This window comes from Panthera onca, chromosome A3 (genome assembly GCF_046562875.1).
Source record: "Panthera onca isolate mPanOnc1 chromosome A3, mPanOnc1 haplotype 2, whole genome shotgun sequence".
Classification (NCBI taxonomy): Eukaryota; Metazoa; Chordata; class Mammalia; order Carnivora; family Felidae; genus Panthera; species Panthera onca.
The window spans coordinates 52,582,721-52,600,587 of NC_138341.1; the positions used below are offsets into that span (position 1 = coordinate 52,582,721).

At 51.0% G+C, this 17,867-nt stretch overlaps 1 protein-coding gene across 1 annotated transcript in view; it reads right to left on the bottom strand.

The window, feature by feature from the left end:
- The window catches only part of VAX2 (ventral anterior homeobox 2), a 29,006-nt gene extending 15,932 nt beyond the window's left edge, over positions 1–13,074 (bottom strand). The window contains exon 1 of the mRNA XM_060658439.3: positions 12,790–13,074. Within this exon, the coding sequence (XP_060514422.1) occupies positions 12,790–13,027 (238 nt within the window). The 5' untranslated portion in view covers positions 13,028–13,074. The remainder of the gene's footprint in view (positions 1–12,789) is intronic.
- Positions 13,075–17,867: the final 4,793 nt, after the last annotated feature.

Consider the following 17,867-nt stretch of genomic DNA (forward strand, 5'->3'; position numbering starts at 1 on the left):
GCTCCAGGGTATATTCAAAGATGTTTGCTGCAGCAGTGTTCAAGATGCTGAAAATCTGAAAGCAACCTCACGGTTCCCCACAAGGGAAACGGCTGAACAAATCACACTAATGCATATACTACAAAATACTGTGTAGCAATTTAAAAGAATGACAAAATATCGATATGAACTGACATGAAGAGAAAGAAAGTTATAGGATAAAATATGTAGTAATATCTCATTTATGTAAATAAACAACTAGGCATATTCAACCACTCAACATATGTTTGATGAGCACTTACTATGCACCAAATACTTTTCCAGGATCTGGGGGGGTATAGAAATGAGCAAAATAAACAAGGTCCTTGTTGCCATCGACCTTCTATTGCAGAGAGGGGAAGATAATAAATTTAAAAAATGAATATGTAATGTAATGAGAAATGCTGGGAAGACAATAAAACAAGATAAGAGGATATTACTGATCCTCTCCAAATAACCGAAACCCAATAACCATTGTGTGTGTGTTTGCTATTTTAGCTATGACAGCCAGAGAGGGCTACTCATCAAAGTTAAGATAGTGGATAAATCATGAATGCTGTTCACCAGTGTCCCCAACTCCTTCCAGGCACATGGTAGGGTTGCACTAATTTTCTGCCCTTTGAAATTAGATATGACCACATGACTTACTTCAGCCAAAATGAAAAGATGAAGTCACCTTCAGATGAACACTTTAAAAGCTGGTTCATAATTTGCCACACCCTCTTCCCCCTACTGTGATGGTCCTGGAATCAAGAGTCAAGATGAAGCATCATCAGCCTGAATTTCTGAGTATGAAGATGAGCCTATGCCCACTCGTGATAGACTTATCATGTGAGTGAGAAACACACCTGTGTTCTGTTAAAACTCTAAGATTTGGGGTTGTCTCTGCAGCAAAACCTAGCCCATCCTTATTGACACAGCCCCCTTTCCTGAATTGTTCCTTTTCTGGGTGGAGTTTGGGGGAAGCACCAGGAAGGAAGGACACAGATTTAATTCCAGGGTCTTTTTGTGGGTAGGGTGAAAATGCAGGAGTCTAAAGGGAATGACTCCTGAGTCTGGCTGCCTTTCTGGTCTCCTCAAGGAGGAGTGAGCCCTAGAGGGACAGGAAAGGGTGATTCTGTCCAACCAGCCTTTGCCTTGGGAGGGGTGGTGATCTCTGATAATGGCTAGCTAATGCCCCTGACCTCTAGGATGAACTCTTACCCCTTTCTGGTACTCCTCCCAGTAGCTTCCCACAAAACCCTAACTGATTTCATCTCCCAGCACCAGACTAGTTCCTTTGCACGGCAAGCTGCTCATGTGCTTATTTTTACGTGTGACAAAGTCCTTCCCTCCTTGATCCACGATGTGATTATTATAAAAATTCCTTATGGAAAATTCATCCTCAAGTTGAATAGGAAAATTGAAAATGGAAGACCAGTTAAGGAAAGAATGTTAAAGAATGAGGAGAAAATACTTGCATTACCATACAGCAAAATATATTACAAATATATGGCAATGAAAATGGTACGATGCTGGCATGAGAGTTTGGAAGCAAATTCATGCATATATGAGGACATTTCAGTTAGTGGGAGGAAAGATAGGATTATTAAAGACCTGGCTTTTGGACAATTAGCTCGTTATTTGAAATAATTCATCTCACACTGCATGTAAAAATAAACACAATATAGAAGAAAATTTTTAATATAAAAAATAAGCTCTAAAAATTAAAGAAATACATAAACAATTTTTTAAATATTTATTTATTTTGGAGAGAGAGAGAGTGAGCAGGGGAGGGGCAGAGAGAGAGGGAGACACAGAATCCGAAGCAGGCTCCAGGCTCCGAGCTGTCAGCACAGAGCCCAATGCAGGGCTTGAACTCTCGGACAACGAGATCATGACCTGAGCCGAAGTTGGACACTTAACTGAGTCACCCAGGCGCCCCACATAGACAAATTTTTAAAAAATAAATGATAGATTTGAGCACCTAGAAATAAAAGCTTCTGCAGGATGAGAGACAATTAAAAGACAAAGGACAGATTAGGAGAAAATATTCATACTACATGCATAGCAGAGCCTTAATGTCTAAATACACAGCCTCTATAGACCAAGGAGTAAAGTCGAGCAACCCAGTGGGAAACTGAGCAAATTATATGAATGGGTTATTCAGAGAGGAAGAAATGTAAGTGTCTAATAACTATGAAAAGGTACTCAAGCTTAGAGAGAATCAGAGAAAATGAAAAGTTAGAACAGCAAATGACAGCTAGTTTTTTCTTTTTTCCAGATGCCGTAGTTTACCTATCAGACTAGAGAAAATGTGCTGGCAAAGCTGGGGGAAATAAAGGTTCTCTCAAGCTCTGTTGTTGAGAATATTTTTAGAGGGCAATTTCACAATGCCTAGCTAAATTAAAAATGGCATAGTTCTGTTGTCCTAGAAATTTTATAAAGGTTTTGACTCCAGAGAAATATTGATATACTTGATAAAGATAGATTTACTGTTTGTGGAATAGTTTGTAAGAGAAAAATAAAAGAAAAAGTTGAATGTTTATCAATGGAAATATTGTTAATAAAATCACAGTATTAGTGATGCCTTTGGTTTTTATGTCAACATTAACAAGAATGAGGTACATCACCATATACTGACTTGATGGATGTCCATTACATATTGCTATATAAAAGTGGCAAGTATGTATAAACCTATTTTTATAAAGAACAACGAGTAAAACAACACTGTGTGTGTGTGTGTGTGTGTGTGTGTGTGTGTGTGAACTTGTGTTTGTGTAGGATCAAGTCTGCAGGATGAACACCTCTCTTCACTGTTTAGGAGTGAAAGCTGGTCAGGGAGGAAAGATTTCTTCTATCTTACCTTGTGTACATTTTTATTGTTTGGTTTGTCACAAAGACTATGTAGCAAAATGCAGTTTTATCTTTGGTAGAAGACCTTTCTAACAGAGAACTACAATCCCCAAAAGGAATGACCATTAGATGTGATTACAATTTAAATTTGAGTTCAGTAAAAAAAAAAAACACCTCACAACAAAGTTTAAAAAAAGAAAAAGAGGGCTGCCTGGGTGGCTCAGTTGATTGAACAACTGACTTCAGCTCAGATCATGGTTTCATGGTTCATGAGTTCGAGCCCTCCATTGGGCTCTGTGCTGACAGCTTGGAGCCTGGAGCCTGCGTCAGATTCTGTCTGTCTGTCTGTCTGTCTCTCTGCTTCCCACTCTCACTCTGTCTGTTTCTCTCTCTCCAAAATAATAAATAAACATTAAAAAATGTTAAACAAAAAATATTAAAAAAAGAAAAAGATTTGGGCATGTTTACAGCACATATCACAGAAAAAGGGATTACTTCCTTAGTATAAAAGTAGCATTCACAACTATAAGAAAACAATAAACCAATAGAGAAATAACTAAGCACATGAATAAAAAAATTCACAGAAGAGGAAATTAAGATGAAGAATAAGTACATGAATATATATGCTTAACCTTACTAGTGATTAAAAATGTCAATAAAAATGTTTTTCACTTGACAAGATCTCACTCTAAAAGATTCAGTTTATCCTGGTTGGAAGGGTGAGGTGAAATGACACATTTATACACAATTGCTGGGAGTATAAATTTTGGGCATGGAATTCAGAAATATGTCACAACTTTAACATATGTGTGAAATAATGCCTATTATTTTAAACATTTTATTATGAGAAATTTCAAACATACACAAAATTAGAGAAAGTAGTATAATGAGCCCTGACATACCTATCCCCCAACTTCAACAATTATAAATTCATGAATAATCCTGTGTCTTCTCTATCCTCATAATTTTAAGCAAATCTCAGACATCATATCATTTCATCCAGAAATATTTTTATATGTGTCTCTGAAAAAAAAAACTTCCTTTGCAAAATAACAATACTGTCTCAACCAAAGACATTATCAATCATTCCTTAATATAAAAAAGTCCCACTTGGTTACACATTTTTCAGATTGTCTCATAAATGAGACTTTAAAAAACCATCTGTCCAAATTAGGATCCAAAGATGTTCACTGAGACATTGCTTGTAATAGTGAAAAAGTAGAACCAACTTAAATACCCATCAATAGAGGACTGGTTAAATTAATGATATCTGCAGAATGGAATACCATGTAGCTGTTAAAAGAATGAGGCAGTTTTAGACAGCAAGCAAGATTTCTACAAATGTTTATTAAATGGAAAAAAATTTGCAAAAAATTTCCCACTTTTGCAACATATTACGAAAAGAAAATATTTATCTTTTTCAATTACTAATGAGTGTTTGGTTGGTTCCATCTTGGGAGTGTACATGCTTTATGCAGGAAAAAATGAAGACCTTTCCGTTTATACATGATATGGCAAAACAAACACGGTTGGATTTATAATTAGAAAGTTATTTTACACTTTAGAAAACAAAAGGCATCAGAAACAAATTAGAAGCAAATTATGAATTTTAAAAAGCTGCAACACATATTGAAAGCAATGAGCTACTACCCTTAATGCTGAGTTTCTACAAATCAGTAAGGAAGGGAATATTTGAAAATTAAAAGTGGTCAAAGGAAATGAGTTGTTAGATAACACCGGAAGAAATACCCTGGCCGGCAAATATGAGAAGATAGTCAACTTCACTAATAATCAATGAAATAAAAATTAGAATGTCAATGAGGTACTACTTATCACCTATATGACTGGCAAAGGTAGAAAAGATATCTATGCCCAATATGGGCAGAGGAAAAAGATGGGGGTATAAACTACAAACTTTCCCCCACAAAGAGCAACTTGACAGTATCTTTCAAGATATAAAGCCTAAACTGTGATGGCAAGATTTGGGGCTACAAGCACTTTCAGGCATTGCTGCTGGGACTGGGGAGAGGGGTGGGGGAGCAGAGGTGGGTAGATAAGGCACGGGTGGTGTATCATGTATGGAGGGAATTTGGCATTATCTTCTAAATTACAAACTAACATACTCTTCCACCTTTTAGGAACTTCTCTGACATATACCTACACACATGGAAATGACCAAGGAACAAGTTTATTGCAGAATTGTATATTATAGCAACATATGAGAAAAAAGCTAACTGTTCCACCAATAGGACATGGGCTATCCAACATGCATTATGGCCCACCCAGTCCATATAAATGGAATACTATACATCTGTGAAAAAAGGGACAAGACGTTCTTTACAACCCAAAATGTACTGGTAAGTGAAAATAGCAAGGTGCAGAAAAATATAGGGAGGTGTCATATATGAGTAAAAAATAAATAAATAAAAGCAAGAAAACAATAGAGCAGCCCTGACTTGCATAAGGGTGAATGTCTTTTGGAAGGACAAACCAGAAAGTAAAAAATGGCTGCCTTAGAGCCAGAAGAGAGAGGTCAGGGATGGAAGGGATTTTTCACGGTGTACTTAACAACACAACGTTTTGATGTCGGAATCACAGGAGCTAATTACCATTTTCAAATTAAGCAAAACACGTTTTTAAAAACTGTAGTGTGTGTAAACCTTTTGAAGCAGCAGTTCCACTGCTAGGAATCTATTTCACGGAAATACTCAAGTGCGCAAAGACCTGTGTCTTGGAAGTTTATTCCACAGTGTTTATATTAGGGAAAACCAACTGGACCCTTCCTGCAGAGGTGGGGAGAATTCGGCTTTCCCCAACCAAAGGGATACTTTCGGTTCGGTCACGGTCACGGAACAGCGCGAAATGGTTGACCCGAAAAGATGACCCCTGCGGATTAAATTTTTTTTAAAGGTAAGTTGCAAAACGTCTTATGTAATACGATTCCACTTTTGCTGATGTTTACATATGAGAATGGGAAAATCTGGAAGGCCCCACCTGAAACTGAGAATGGTGGCTATTTGGGGGAGCCTTCTACCGCTTCGGGTTCGGTTTTGTTTTATGTTGAGCACGCATAACTTTTTGAAATTCAATCCTCTAGCTACCTATCTACTTTGTAAGTGTGGCCCTGCACGCCCTGGCTTCCCCGCAGCTCCACGAGTCGACTGGTCCCCGCGAGGGTGGGTGGCTGGGCAGCGGCCGCAGGAGCAAACCACCAAACAAACCCAGGCTTTAGTTACCCAGTGATTTCAAGCTCCAGCGGATAACTGGAGGCCTGTGAATTGAGCGGGGAGGAGGGGCGCAGATTTATCCAGCTATTTCTTTCTCGCCCCCTGGCTGGCTTTGCTGGTGGAACCACACACTAAGCAGCCGCAGACAGGCGGGAGCCTCACTACCCTCCGCTAGCCGCCCTGCTCCTGGAGCGACCTCCTGCTCCAGTCCCAGCTGGAGGCCCTGCCGACCCAGCTACCAGTAAAAGAACCATATTTGAGGTTTTATATTTCGGTGGTTCCCAAAGTTGAGGACTGCACAAAATGCCAAAAATGTGGCATTGTCAAATTTATATTGTAACAGTTGTTAGGAACAACATTGTAACGTCAAAAAATGAGGATGTCCTCTTGGAACGAACGTCGTGGGGGGGTGGGGGGGGGGAAGGGCGTTGCGGTCTTTTACCAAATGAGATGAGAGATGTTGACAGTTTTGTCTCCTTTCACTCATTCGACAAATATTTAGTGAGTGTATACTGTGTGCCAAGAACATATCTGTGGAGATCATGGATTTGGCTGGGCGCGGTGACAGCCTCGTCTGTGGTGCGGGGGCGGCATCAAGGGAACCCGGCCTCGGACACCTGCCCCCATCAAACTTAGCGCGGGCATCGCTTCCCCAGCCACTTCCGCGGGCCGCCCCGGGGGGCGGGTCAGGAAGCCCGCACCCCGCAGTGTTCAGAGGGAGACAGGCTCTCGGTTGGGAAGCTGGGAGCCAGCAGCCCCTGCCGGGTCGGTCTGGCACATAGTAGGTATTCATTAATGTTCGTGGAAAGAATCAACGTGTGATGGGCAAGACCGCGGGTGAACATGGTGACAGAGAGAGATGGTTGAGAGGCCTTTGCGGGGGGGCCCCAACTAGGAACTTACAACCGACTGACTCCCCACTTCCTGCGCTCGCCACCCGCCACCCGGGCTTTCCCAGGTCCGCCCACTCCTCTGCTTTGGGGACAAGATCCGGGCCTGGCGCCGAGACTTCTTTCCGCACTATTCAGTGCCACTCAGGCACCTTCAGATCCTCCAACCTCCCTCCTGGATGCGGTGGGGGACGAACCAGGCGCCTAGACTACCCAGCTCGCAGGGATTCCTGGACAGGCCCACTCGTCCTCTATCAGTTTCTCAAACTGGGGTAGGGAACTCGGCGGGATACACTGCCGGTAACCCGCTACCGGCTTTACGAAGCGTAAGGCCAATCTTTATTTTATATTAAGCAAACAGGAAATAGAAACAAAATTAATATGATTCGTATTCCCACCCCACCCCCAAAACAAATCGGAGAGATATAGGGAGGGAGCTCAGGGCTACTCTGACCCCAGGCTCAGTCAGGGGTAATTGAGGAAATGGTATAGAGCCAACAGGACCCATAGATGCTCTCTCCCTACAGGTGGTGCACCGTGGGCCAATGCCCCAAACGACATCCAAACGACCTATATAAGCCCAAGGACACACGCTTCCGTGGTCCCCTTCCTCCTTGCCAGTGCATGTACTCACTCATCGCCCCAGCTTCGGGGAAAATCAGCCTCCTTGCCCAGCAGGGTCAAAGCGGGTGAAGGTGGAGGGGGGCACCTAGAAGCTCTGACCCTGCGATGGGTGCACGGAACCGGAGTCCAAGCCACTGCCCAGAACAACAAAAGTAGCATGAGAACACAAGGAGCCACGCATAGTTCCCTGAAAATGAAAACAGTGCACACAAAACACACCAACAAGACAACACATTTGGTTGCTGGGCTGCTTGCGAGTTGGGGGTGGGGGGAGGGGGGCGCAGCGCGCATGTAAACAAAGGGAAAAATAAGACCAAAGCGATAGAGCCCCGTCAGACCCTTGCTAAGAATGTGGGTCCTTCTGCCAAAAACAAACAAAACAAAAGGAAAAACATAACAAACATAAAACAAAACAAACCCAGAAAAATTAAAAAAAAAAAAAAAAAAGAAATCTAATACCCCCACAAATCCCAAAACCAAAAATGAAAATAAAACAAAATTTCAAAGTGCAGTCCCTTGCATGAACCGTTCAAACCTTTCAACTGCTGCCTGAGGCCTGGTCCTGGTTATTGTATCTATTAAGAGACTCATATTGAGGTTATGGTCGGAGGTCCATCCAGGGTGGAAGAGCTGTGACCCCAAATCCAGTGCTCATTTCGATACAACAATCTGCCCCACCTTCATAGTTGCCAAAATGCCTACTGGGCAAGTGGGTAGGTGTGCCCTTGTAGAGCCACTGCGACTTGCGGGGTGAGGCCTGCAAGGTCCCAGCTGAGCTCCTGTAGGTCCAGTGGCTTCAGTAAATCCAAGCAGAAAGCCAGCAGATTCGGAATGACGCTAAACCCAGATCTGGCTGCTGGAGTGGGAGGGAGAGTCTGTTTCCCCAGGCCTCTCTCAGCTCAAGCCCTAGAAGTCTTGGCGCCTTGCCCAGCGTCTTCCGATGAGTCTGGCTGCCAGGACCCTGCCTGGTGTATACCATTGTGCAGTCTGTAAGTGTTCAGAGGCTCCCGGTTCTGGACTGCCCCAGCACTGCTCTCTGATGGGGGTGGGGGGCGGTGGGCCCCGCTAAATGCTTCCCTTCCCCACACCCACATCCACAAGGAGAATTGCCAGCAGGAGCCGGAGGTCTGGGTCTTTATGGGTTTTCTTACGTCCTTAGCTCCCAGGTGCATCCATAAAGCTCCCAGGTGAAAGCACTCCGGATAATGTGTGGTGGTGTGGTGGCCGGTTGTTCACTCAGCCAAGGGATCCCTAATTTTTCCTGCCCTCCTGCTCCCAGAGAAGTGTGGAAATGAGGAGGGGAGCTCTGGCCGCAGTTCTTAAAAGGGAGAGCCCTCTGGGGGCAGCCTGATCCTGCTTCACCAGGCCACAGGGCTGAGGACACAGGATGCGGCCCAAATGGTGTTTTGAGATGCATAGGCCTGAGGGACCGCTTCAAGAGAGCAGGTAGCAGCGCCGTGCATTGTTCATAAAAGTTCTGTGACACCAACAGGCGGCCATTACGGGCTCTATTCAGATGGATTGTTGAATTTGCATCCGGATTAATCTGGAAATCAGGTAGGCGCATCTGAGTGCGTGGGTGCCAGCAGAGACTGAGGTTGCAGGAAGTTGTGGGTGAGAGTTGGTCCACCTCTTTTAACCGCCGGTATCCCGGCTCCACCGAAAGGGCCGTTGCACCTCGGCTGCACCGGCTGGTTACAGCCACAGCTGGGAGGAGGCCTGTTTGTTCCAGCTGCCGCCTCCGCCTCCGCCTCCGCCTCCTCCTCCTCCTCTTCCTCCTCCTCCTCCTCTTCCTCCTCCTCCTCCTCCTCCTCCTCCTCGCAGTTGGTGCGTCCTTCCTAAATATAAAACAAAAGGACCCCCTTCCATACCCGTCACTGGCCAATGGGCTGTGCACGCAGAGGTGTGGGGTGGCCTAAGCCACCGTCTGGTCCCCTAGAAGCCTAGCTGTGTGTGCGGTGAGGTGCGCTGGCCTGTGTGCACACGACCCTGTCATCCTTGTGGCCTTGTTTGTGTCCATGTGTGGCACCAAGTGGCCTCCATTTTGAGGCGGGGATGCAGCACGGTCGGCCTCCCTGGCTCCCTGACCCGCATTTCGGGGAGGCAGCCGGAAACTTGAGTGATTGGTGGAGTGAGGGGTTCCTCCAAGGGGATTGGGGAAGGCCACACCTCGTGGTCTGCAAGGTGGCACTAATCCTCCTTTCATCAGCTGTTCTCAACCCCCAGGGCTGCCCACCTCCCAACGCAGGGCAGCATTTAGCCAAGGGGAAAAGGCACAGAGTCCTTGGAGTCTGTAAGGGGCGGGGGTGAGCTGGGGGAGGCTTCTGAGGAAGGAGGCCCATTCCCAGAGTGGTTTGTAGGTCACCTCAGAGCACCCCCTTTCATTTAACAGAATATTTATAGAGGTCCCGCTGGGTGTTTGCAGTTTTATAGACATCACCTCTGACCTTTAGCACTGACTTTCAAGTAACAGCTATAGGTTCCTCTGTACAGATGTGGAAACTGAGGCACAGAGAGGCAAAGGACCTGGCTCAAGTTTAAAGGACTCTAAACCAACTTCACTTTATTCCAGCCCCCCACACTTTCCTTCTATTCCCCTGTGCCTTGGAACTCCCCCAACAGATGCGCTATGCTGGGGTGGGGCCCTCAGGTAGCAAGTCCCTAGTGGAAAAGAGGCAGAAAGAAGTGCAAAGACCCAAAGGAAGTGGGGTTCTTTCCCCACAACCTGACGGGATGCGATGGCAAAAACCTCCCTTCCACCTTTTTATGGTTTCCTCCAGAAGTACTTTGGGAGGATGTGTCCTGGGAGATCAAGGGTGAAATGTACTCTCTGCTAAGAGCACACTGGAGGGACATTTCATCTGGAGGCCAATGCACTGCAGACTTCCCTTCACCAGTACCAGGCCTTTCATCTGTCAGAGCCTCCACCCTGAGTCCCTGTGGGGCCAGGAGTGACACAGGTGACCCTGGCTGGGAGGGATTAGTGCCAAATGACGTGCCGGTATCTCAGGCCTGTAATAACTGCCTTTCCACTAAATGAGAAAGGGCAGAGGGACTTACGAGGGCCCTGTTTACCTTTTATTTCTTTTAGGCATGTAAATACACCCTCTATACTATATTACCATTATATTGTACAAATATAATGGCATTGCTGTGTATGCATACATGCATTTTTAAAAGTATATCTCCTGACAATGCACACAAGCTATCCCACATACGGGGGGGGGGGGGGGTAGTGGTGGTGTCCATCTCTACTCAGCTCTAGATTGCTCCTAGCATGCGTGGCTCCCATCCCACAGGGTGGAGGGTCACTTTTGACTCCTACCTCCTCTAAGTGTACACCTGGGAGTTACTAAACTGACATTTGTACATAGAACTTATTTGTTATACAAGCAGAGTTAGTAGAGTGGAAGGGATAGTAGGTGGGCACAGAACTTTCAGTTGTCCACAACTCACAAATACCCATAGATGGGGTATGAGGTGGTGAGTGTCACAGGCAGGGATTTGAGGGTCTTAAACAGGGAGTGTGGGTAATTTAAGGGACTGATTTCTCCATTTCTGGAAGCCAGGCAAATTTTCTCAATAGAGCTCCAAGGTGGCTGTTGACATCTTGCATTCAGGACTCCCCATAGTCTATGAAAAGGGATCTGACTTAACCCCAGGTGCCCAGCAGGTCCACACACCTGATGGAATTGCTGCCGGGTGGGGACCACCCTCATACTCCAGCCTGTGTCCTGAACATCGATTACCGCCCCATCTCTAGGTGACCACACCTGACACCAGGAGTGTTTCAGGAAGGCATGGGTCGCTGAGTCTGTGTCCAAGACGGTCATCAGCCGACTTTAGATTGGGCTGCCTCCATGCTCTACCCTGGCCCTGTCCCCCATTCCCAGATCTACCCAAACTCAGCAGCTGTGGGGAGGCTGTGGGCAACCGGGCCACAGTATCCCAGTCTGAGTGTGGGTGGCCCAGCTCAGATCAGACAAACTCGGGATCCTGGCGCTGGAGGGTCCTGGAGCCAGTCTCAAGCTGGTTCCTGTTCCCCAGGCGGCCGCGGTGGTTGCTGAAATCAGCTGTAGCCGGTCGACTCCCAAAGCCCCGCGGCTGGCAGGCGGGCGCTCCGGAAGTTGAGGCAGTAAAAGGGCAGCGGGAGGAAGCCGAGCCAGGCAGTAGGAGAAGGAGGTCGGGGGAGCCGTTCCCCGCGTGTGGCCTCTTCTGGGCGCTCGGTCTCCGGGTGCCGGCGCTCAGAGTGGGGGAAACAGATCTCAGGCTCTGGCCGCGGCCTAGGGGCAGCCTGAAGGCAAGTGCCCGGAATCCCCTTTCTCCTTCCATCTCTCTGGGCGAGGCCCGGATCCGGCGAAAGCTGATCTAGAGCTTCGCGTGAGGGTGGCTTTGGGGGTCGGCCTCGCGGCGAGGAGACCAGGCAGAGCTGGGTACTCGAGCGCAGTCCAGAAGCGCTTGCAGGAAAAGAGGGCTGGGAAGGAGAGCTCGGCGGAGCGAAAAGCCAGGAAAGAAGAGAGGAGGGCGAAGGGCGAGGGAGAACGGGAGAGACGCGAAAGGCCAGGCCGGGGGAAGGCCGCACCGAGAGCCGGCTGGGCCCAGACGCCGAGAGGAAGCGCGAGCCGAAAGAGCAAAGCCCAGGCGGACAAGCGCCGCACGCCGCCCTCCGCGTCCCGATGCCCTCTCCCGCGAGCAACCGGTGCGGTCTGCGTCGCCGGGAACGGGAAACGAGCCTGGGCAGGCGGCCGGGAAGCGTCCCGGCCGCTGAGCGGAGCGCCGGCCTTTCCCTCCCGCGGTCCCGGACGCTGGTCCTTCCTCGTCCTGACCCCGCGGAGCGCTCGTGACGCTTTTCTCCGCACCAGCCGTGAGGGACGCGGGGCGGGGACCCGGCTGTCCGCGCCCCGCACTTGTATCCCGGTCCCCGCCGCCGTACCCAGCTGGGATGGGCCTAGGGTGAGCGGCCGGCCCGAGAGGCTGAGAACTGTAAGGCAGTGACACGGACATCTCTTTGGTCCCGTTCGCCGCTTTGTCCCCTGCACTCAGCTCAGTGTTCAGCACACAATAGAAGCTCAAAATAGTATTTGCTGAATGAATGACTGACTGATGACTGGCTGTCTGTGTGAACTGGGAGGTGGAGGCAGCCGAAGGGCTAGGGTGGGGGTCCGGTGGGCCAGAACCGAGAACTGTCCGCTTACCTCGCACCAGGATGCGGCGGCAGTGGTCTGCCTCTCCGAGCCCGGGCTGGCCGTCGCTGTCGGCGCCGCTCTCTCTGGAGCCCGCGGGGCTAGAGGCGGAGGTCCCCGCAATCTCCCTTGGGCTGCGGCGGCCGGCATCGGCGCCCGAGTCCTCCGCTCCGCCGCGGTCCCCGCCGCGCCCGCCGCGCGACTCCCGGCGTGCCGGGCCGCGGTCGCGCTCCGCGCCCCCATCGCCCATGCCGGCCGCCACCGCCGCCTTCTCCACCGCCCGGCCAGCCTGAGCTGGCCAAGCCCGTGGCTCCCCGCCCCTCGCGCCCCCCGCCCGGCCCCTACTCCTCGGGCCCCGCCCCTACCCGGCTGCTCCACCCATCCCTGCTGATTGGGCGCGAGTCGGGGTTCTCTGACTCCCAGCGGCTCACGAGGGAGCAGCGCCGAAGGATGGGAGGGTGGTCCCACTCCTCTACCCCCGATCTAGCCCCACTCCCAGTCCGGCAGAGGGAGGCTGGGGCGGTATTCTGGGGGTGCTGGCCTAGCCCTACGGCCACCCCTAAAGTTTATCAACTCCCTCCCCCAGTCCCTTGCCTTCTGTGCTCCCCACTCCCTCCTTCCCCGGGGACGCTCAGGCTCCGCGCTCCAGCTCTTTCGGCGGGATCAATAACCAAAGTGCTCCAGGAAGGCGACCCCGGCGAGACCCAGCAGAAAACAGGAGGTTGGCCTTGCTCGGGCGCTCGGCTGGTGGGGGGGAGGCTGGAGGCAGGGCCTCAGGTCTGGGGTTCAGTGCCCCACCCCTGCCCCCAGACTCATACCGCCACCCGCATTCGAAGCGGGACCGAAGGCGCGTCCCGGCGATCCTGGGAGAGCAAGGCCTAGAATGTGGTAAATGACCCCGAGAGAGGCCAGGGGACTGACGGAGTGACCCGCACTCGCGGGGGGTTGAGAAAACACGTGCAGAGAGGGGCCAGGAGCCCAGAGGGTCGAGTGAGGCCGAGACTGTGGTAGGCAGCAAACGCCCGGTTCCCCCACGGCCTGGAGGCCCTCACGCGGGGCCCGCACCCTCAGACTTGGGAAGCAGATGGGCGTTTCCTTGTGCCAGCCTCACCCCGCTACTGTGGAGATGCCCCCCACCCCAGCCAGCCCTGGTCCCAGGTCCCACCTTCCCTGGAAAATCGAGGCGCGGAGGTCCGCGTGGCTAGAAGCCAGCTGGGCTGGGAAGCCAGGTGGTGGGGGTTCCTGTGCAGAGTGCTCGGCCCTCCGAGGCTTCCCCCAGCGCTTTCTGAGGAGCCCGTGCCCGCCTGAGTCTAGCTTCTGCCTTGCCAGCGCCGAGAGGCCGGGCCCTTCGTTCCCTTACTTTGACTCAGAAAGGGGCTCGAACAGAGATTGAGAGACCCCAGTGAAGATGTGTGTTCAACTTGTTTGTGGGCGGGAGCGCCGATGACCCTTCCCCTAAAGCGCCGTGATTGCAGACTTTGCTTCTCTTATCTGGCTCGCATTCCCGGGTGAGCGAGGGTGCTTCGGTCTGTCTGGGGGGCTGATTGAGTGTTTGTGGGGGCAGGGCCCATGGTGTGCGTGTGTGGGGGTGGGGAGTGAGGTGAGAGGGTAAGTGACTGTGTCCGAGCTGAGCTGTTGCTGGTGCAGCCTCCATGATTTGGGTGAGCCAGTGTATGAATGTGTGTGTGTTACTGCCTTAGCGTGTGTCCAGTGTGCATGTATTTGTGTCCAGTCATAAATGTCCCCTGCAGAAGGCCAGGTGGACTGGATGCCCCAATTACTTAATTGGGTGGCTGATAATGAAGGGGTTGAGACCTAGGAAGAGGCGAGGGTAAAGAGTGCAGGGGAGGAGGACTGCTGCTACCTGCTAACAGAAAGGGGGGGGGGGGGAGGAAGGAAGGAAGGAAAAAAACTTGGCCACTAGGTACTTTGGGTGGGGCAGAGGAGCACAGGCTGGTGGCCAGGATCCTGGACAGGCTGTGCAGAGGGAGAGCAGTCTGGACCAGCTGCGGGTGCTGCCAGTTGGTGGCACCTGGGGGGCTGGGAGAAAGGAAATTCATAGTAACAGGAGAACCTGGGGAGTGTGACCCAACTGGACCGATCTCGGTTGGAAGGACCCTTGCAGTGCACACTGGAGGGGCCCAACTCCTCAGAGACCCCCACCCACACGGGCCAGCACACCCTCCACCGCAAACCAGTGGGATGCTGGTCGCGGGATCCGGCCTCAGCTCTGCACCTGTCTTTCTCCTCTCTGGCTCTCTCTCTCAAGTTTACTTGTTTTTATTATTCAAGTAGGAAGCAGAAAGCAAAAACTTGACTGGAACCTTCCCGGCTCCCCAGCCCTCACTCTTCCCCTGCCACTTTCACGGCCCGAGTTTGTGTTCAAAGAAAAAGGGAACGACACCTGCTGAGCCCTGCCGGGTTTTGTTTGTTCTTGCCCTTTAAATTTCAATTTCACAACATATCTCAGTGCTCTCAGTGCCGGTAACTCCAGTCTCCCTCCAGCGAACTCATTTGAGGTCCAGGGATCAGTTTTCGGGCATCTGCACCCTCCTGGGTGATCCGGGCCAGTCTGTCTGGTGAGGCAGAATCCCACGGAGACAGGACCCAGGCACTTGGGGACTCTCCTTCCCTAGCTTCGGGGAGCCCTGCTGGGAGAACAGGAGGAGGGTTGGTTCCCGGAGGTCCCACTCTTTCTCTTTCTCCAGCCCTTTATTTTTTTTTCCCCCTCACTTTCCCTCTTTGTGGGGTGGGATTTGGCGTCCCGAGGGCATTCGGGTGCTCTCCTCTCCGCAGGCCTGGCAGGTGGGTCCCCCTTCCTGGTGATTGTACCCATGACCAGTGAGTGAGGAACTCAGGGGTTCTGCATGCTGAAGCAGGGAACCTGTGCAGTGTGCTTGTGTGGATGTGGGCCAGGGGAGAGGGGGTTGGCGGTGTCGGATCTACTCACCCAGCCCGGGCTCTGGCCCAACAGAGATGCCTGCCAGGACATCCTAGCGCCTGGGTGGCCCACTGCCAAGCCAGTAGGCAGGTTGTGCGGGGCCACTGGGCTCCCACCCACATCCTTTTCTCTCTGGAGACTTTATCCTTCGGGTCTAGCTCCTGAGTGTGCTGGGTGAGGATCGCTGGGTGCGCCAGTACCTGAGTATGGCCACGTGGCAGCGAGATACAGGGTTGGCCTTGCTGAGTGTGTGTGCGCGCTCACATGTTGGGATGCCATTTGGCTCTGGGAGATCCTCTGGCCCGGGGTAAGCTGGACACAGAGCTCCAGGGGTGCAGTCCACCTGGCCAGAATTCACTAGGATCTGGGATTCCTCACCCCGCAGTGGGATCTGGGATTGGATGGCCTATGTGTCCTATATCCTATGTTTTCACTGCCAGTCTACACTCGCGGTCTCACAGTCATCTCAACCGGGGCAAGATCCCAGGGATCTGGAAAATCTCTGTGTCTCTCCTTTTTCATAAAGTGATTCAGGATCCTTAGCAGGGAGGCATGTGTGGGGGGACAGGCGGGAAGGGAGTCCCAGCCGATAGGGGGCAGGGCTATGGCCTAAACTTGCTTTCTCAGTGGCTCTGTCGCTGCCAGGGCTCCAGTGTAGACAAACTCCAGGTGTTGATCTGGCCCTTTTTGGGTCCCATAGGGCCTTAGCAGCTCATGGCCCAAGGTCCATCCCTGCTATCAGTGTCTGTCCTGGCCTCTGCTGGTCCTGGGGAATTAGTGGGCTTCTGCTTTGCAGGTTGAGCGGGTCTGGTCACAAGGAACTGCCGCATCCTGGGCTGGAGTCCCATGATGCTCTGCCGCAAGGAGTTCCCTGGCCACATGGTGGTCCTGGTCCTCCACTCAGCTGCAGGAGTGGGGAGACCGTCAGTCAGGAAAGAGCTCCACCAACCCACCTCTGCACAGATACTCCTTAGGACTAGGTCTCTAGAGGGTTTCCCCAAAATGGCCTGAGTTAGGGTAAGAGGCTGTCCTCTCTCAGGTGTTGCCTTGCTTGGCACCTTGCTTAACTGCTGTCTCCAATTCTTGCCACTCATTCCCCTGGTGTGGACTTGATTCAGTCTCCCTGGTGTGGAGGGAGGTTTCCCCTGGTGTGGAGATTCAGGGACTCTCCAGGCCCTTCCCATCCACCTTCACCAGGCCTTCTAGCAGCTCAGCAAATGAGACTGACTTCCTAAGCCTGAGTCCTTGTGAGAGCTAGGTCCCCAGCACCTAGGGGTAAATAGTTCTCCTACCCCCACCCTGCTGGGCAGCAGGTCCTCTAGGATCAGAAGTGTGCCACCCATCCTGGGCTCTAGGGGAGCCAACATGTGCATATGGCTGGGTGGGAGTTGGGGCCTAGGTTCCCCCACATGCTACCCATATCTCACAGTCAAGCCCTTTGGTCCTTCACTGACAGTGATCCTGCAGCTCTGGCTGGAGCCTTCAGTATCACCTTCTGGTGCTCAGAACCTGAAATACTGGAGTTCCCATTCTGTGTCTGGTTATTCTCCCTTCTTCTGTATCCTTATAGTGCTCTGGCAAGCACGTCAGACCAGCCCTCCAGGCCTGGAGCCCTGGCCCCAGATCAGCCCTGCTCCTTCTGGTGCCTCTTCCCTCTGCTGAGGCTCATGGTAGAAGCCTGGGTTGAGCTTGCAGCCTTTGCAGGTGCCTTCCCCAGCTGGCTTCCTTCCTGTACTCCTCCTTGGCCTCTCTGTCTCTACCTCCCTACTCCCCTCTCTCAGCCCTGTGCTTCTCCCCGGTCCTTTCCCTAAGGCCTAGAAACTCAGGAGGTCCGGGTTCCTCTGCCTTGCCTGATCCTTTTTTTTTGTCTGGGTCTCCTGTCTTTCTTCTTTCTGGTTTTGGGGTCCCATATAAGGGTCCCTGGGAGATGCTGGGTGGCATTCTTCTGGCCCCCCACTATTACTGCTGGGATGGGTTTCTCCTGCAGCTAAAGGGAGTTAGGGGTTTGGGTGAACAGGGAAGGACACTCCTTGAAGATTCGGCTGGGGAGCACAAGACCAAGCTGGCAGAAAAAAAAAAAAAATCCATGCATCACTTCCTCCCCTGACCCTGCCTGCACCCCTATGTGCCTGGGAGCCAGATCTCTGTA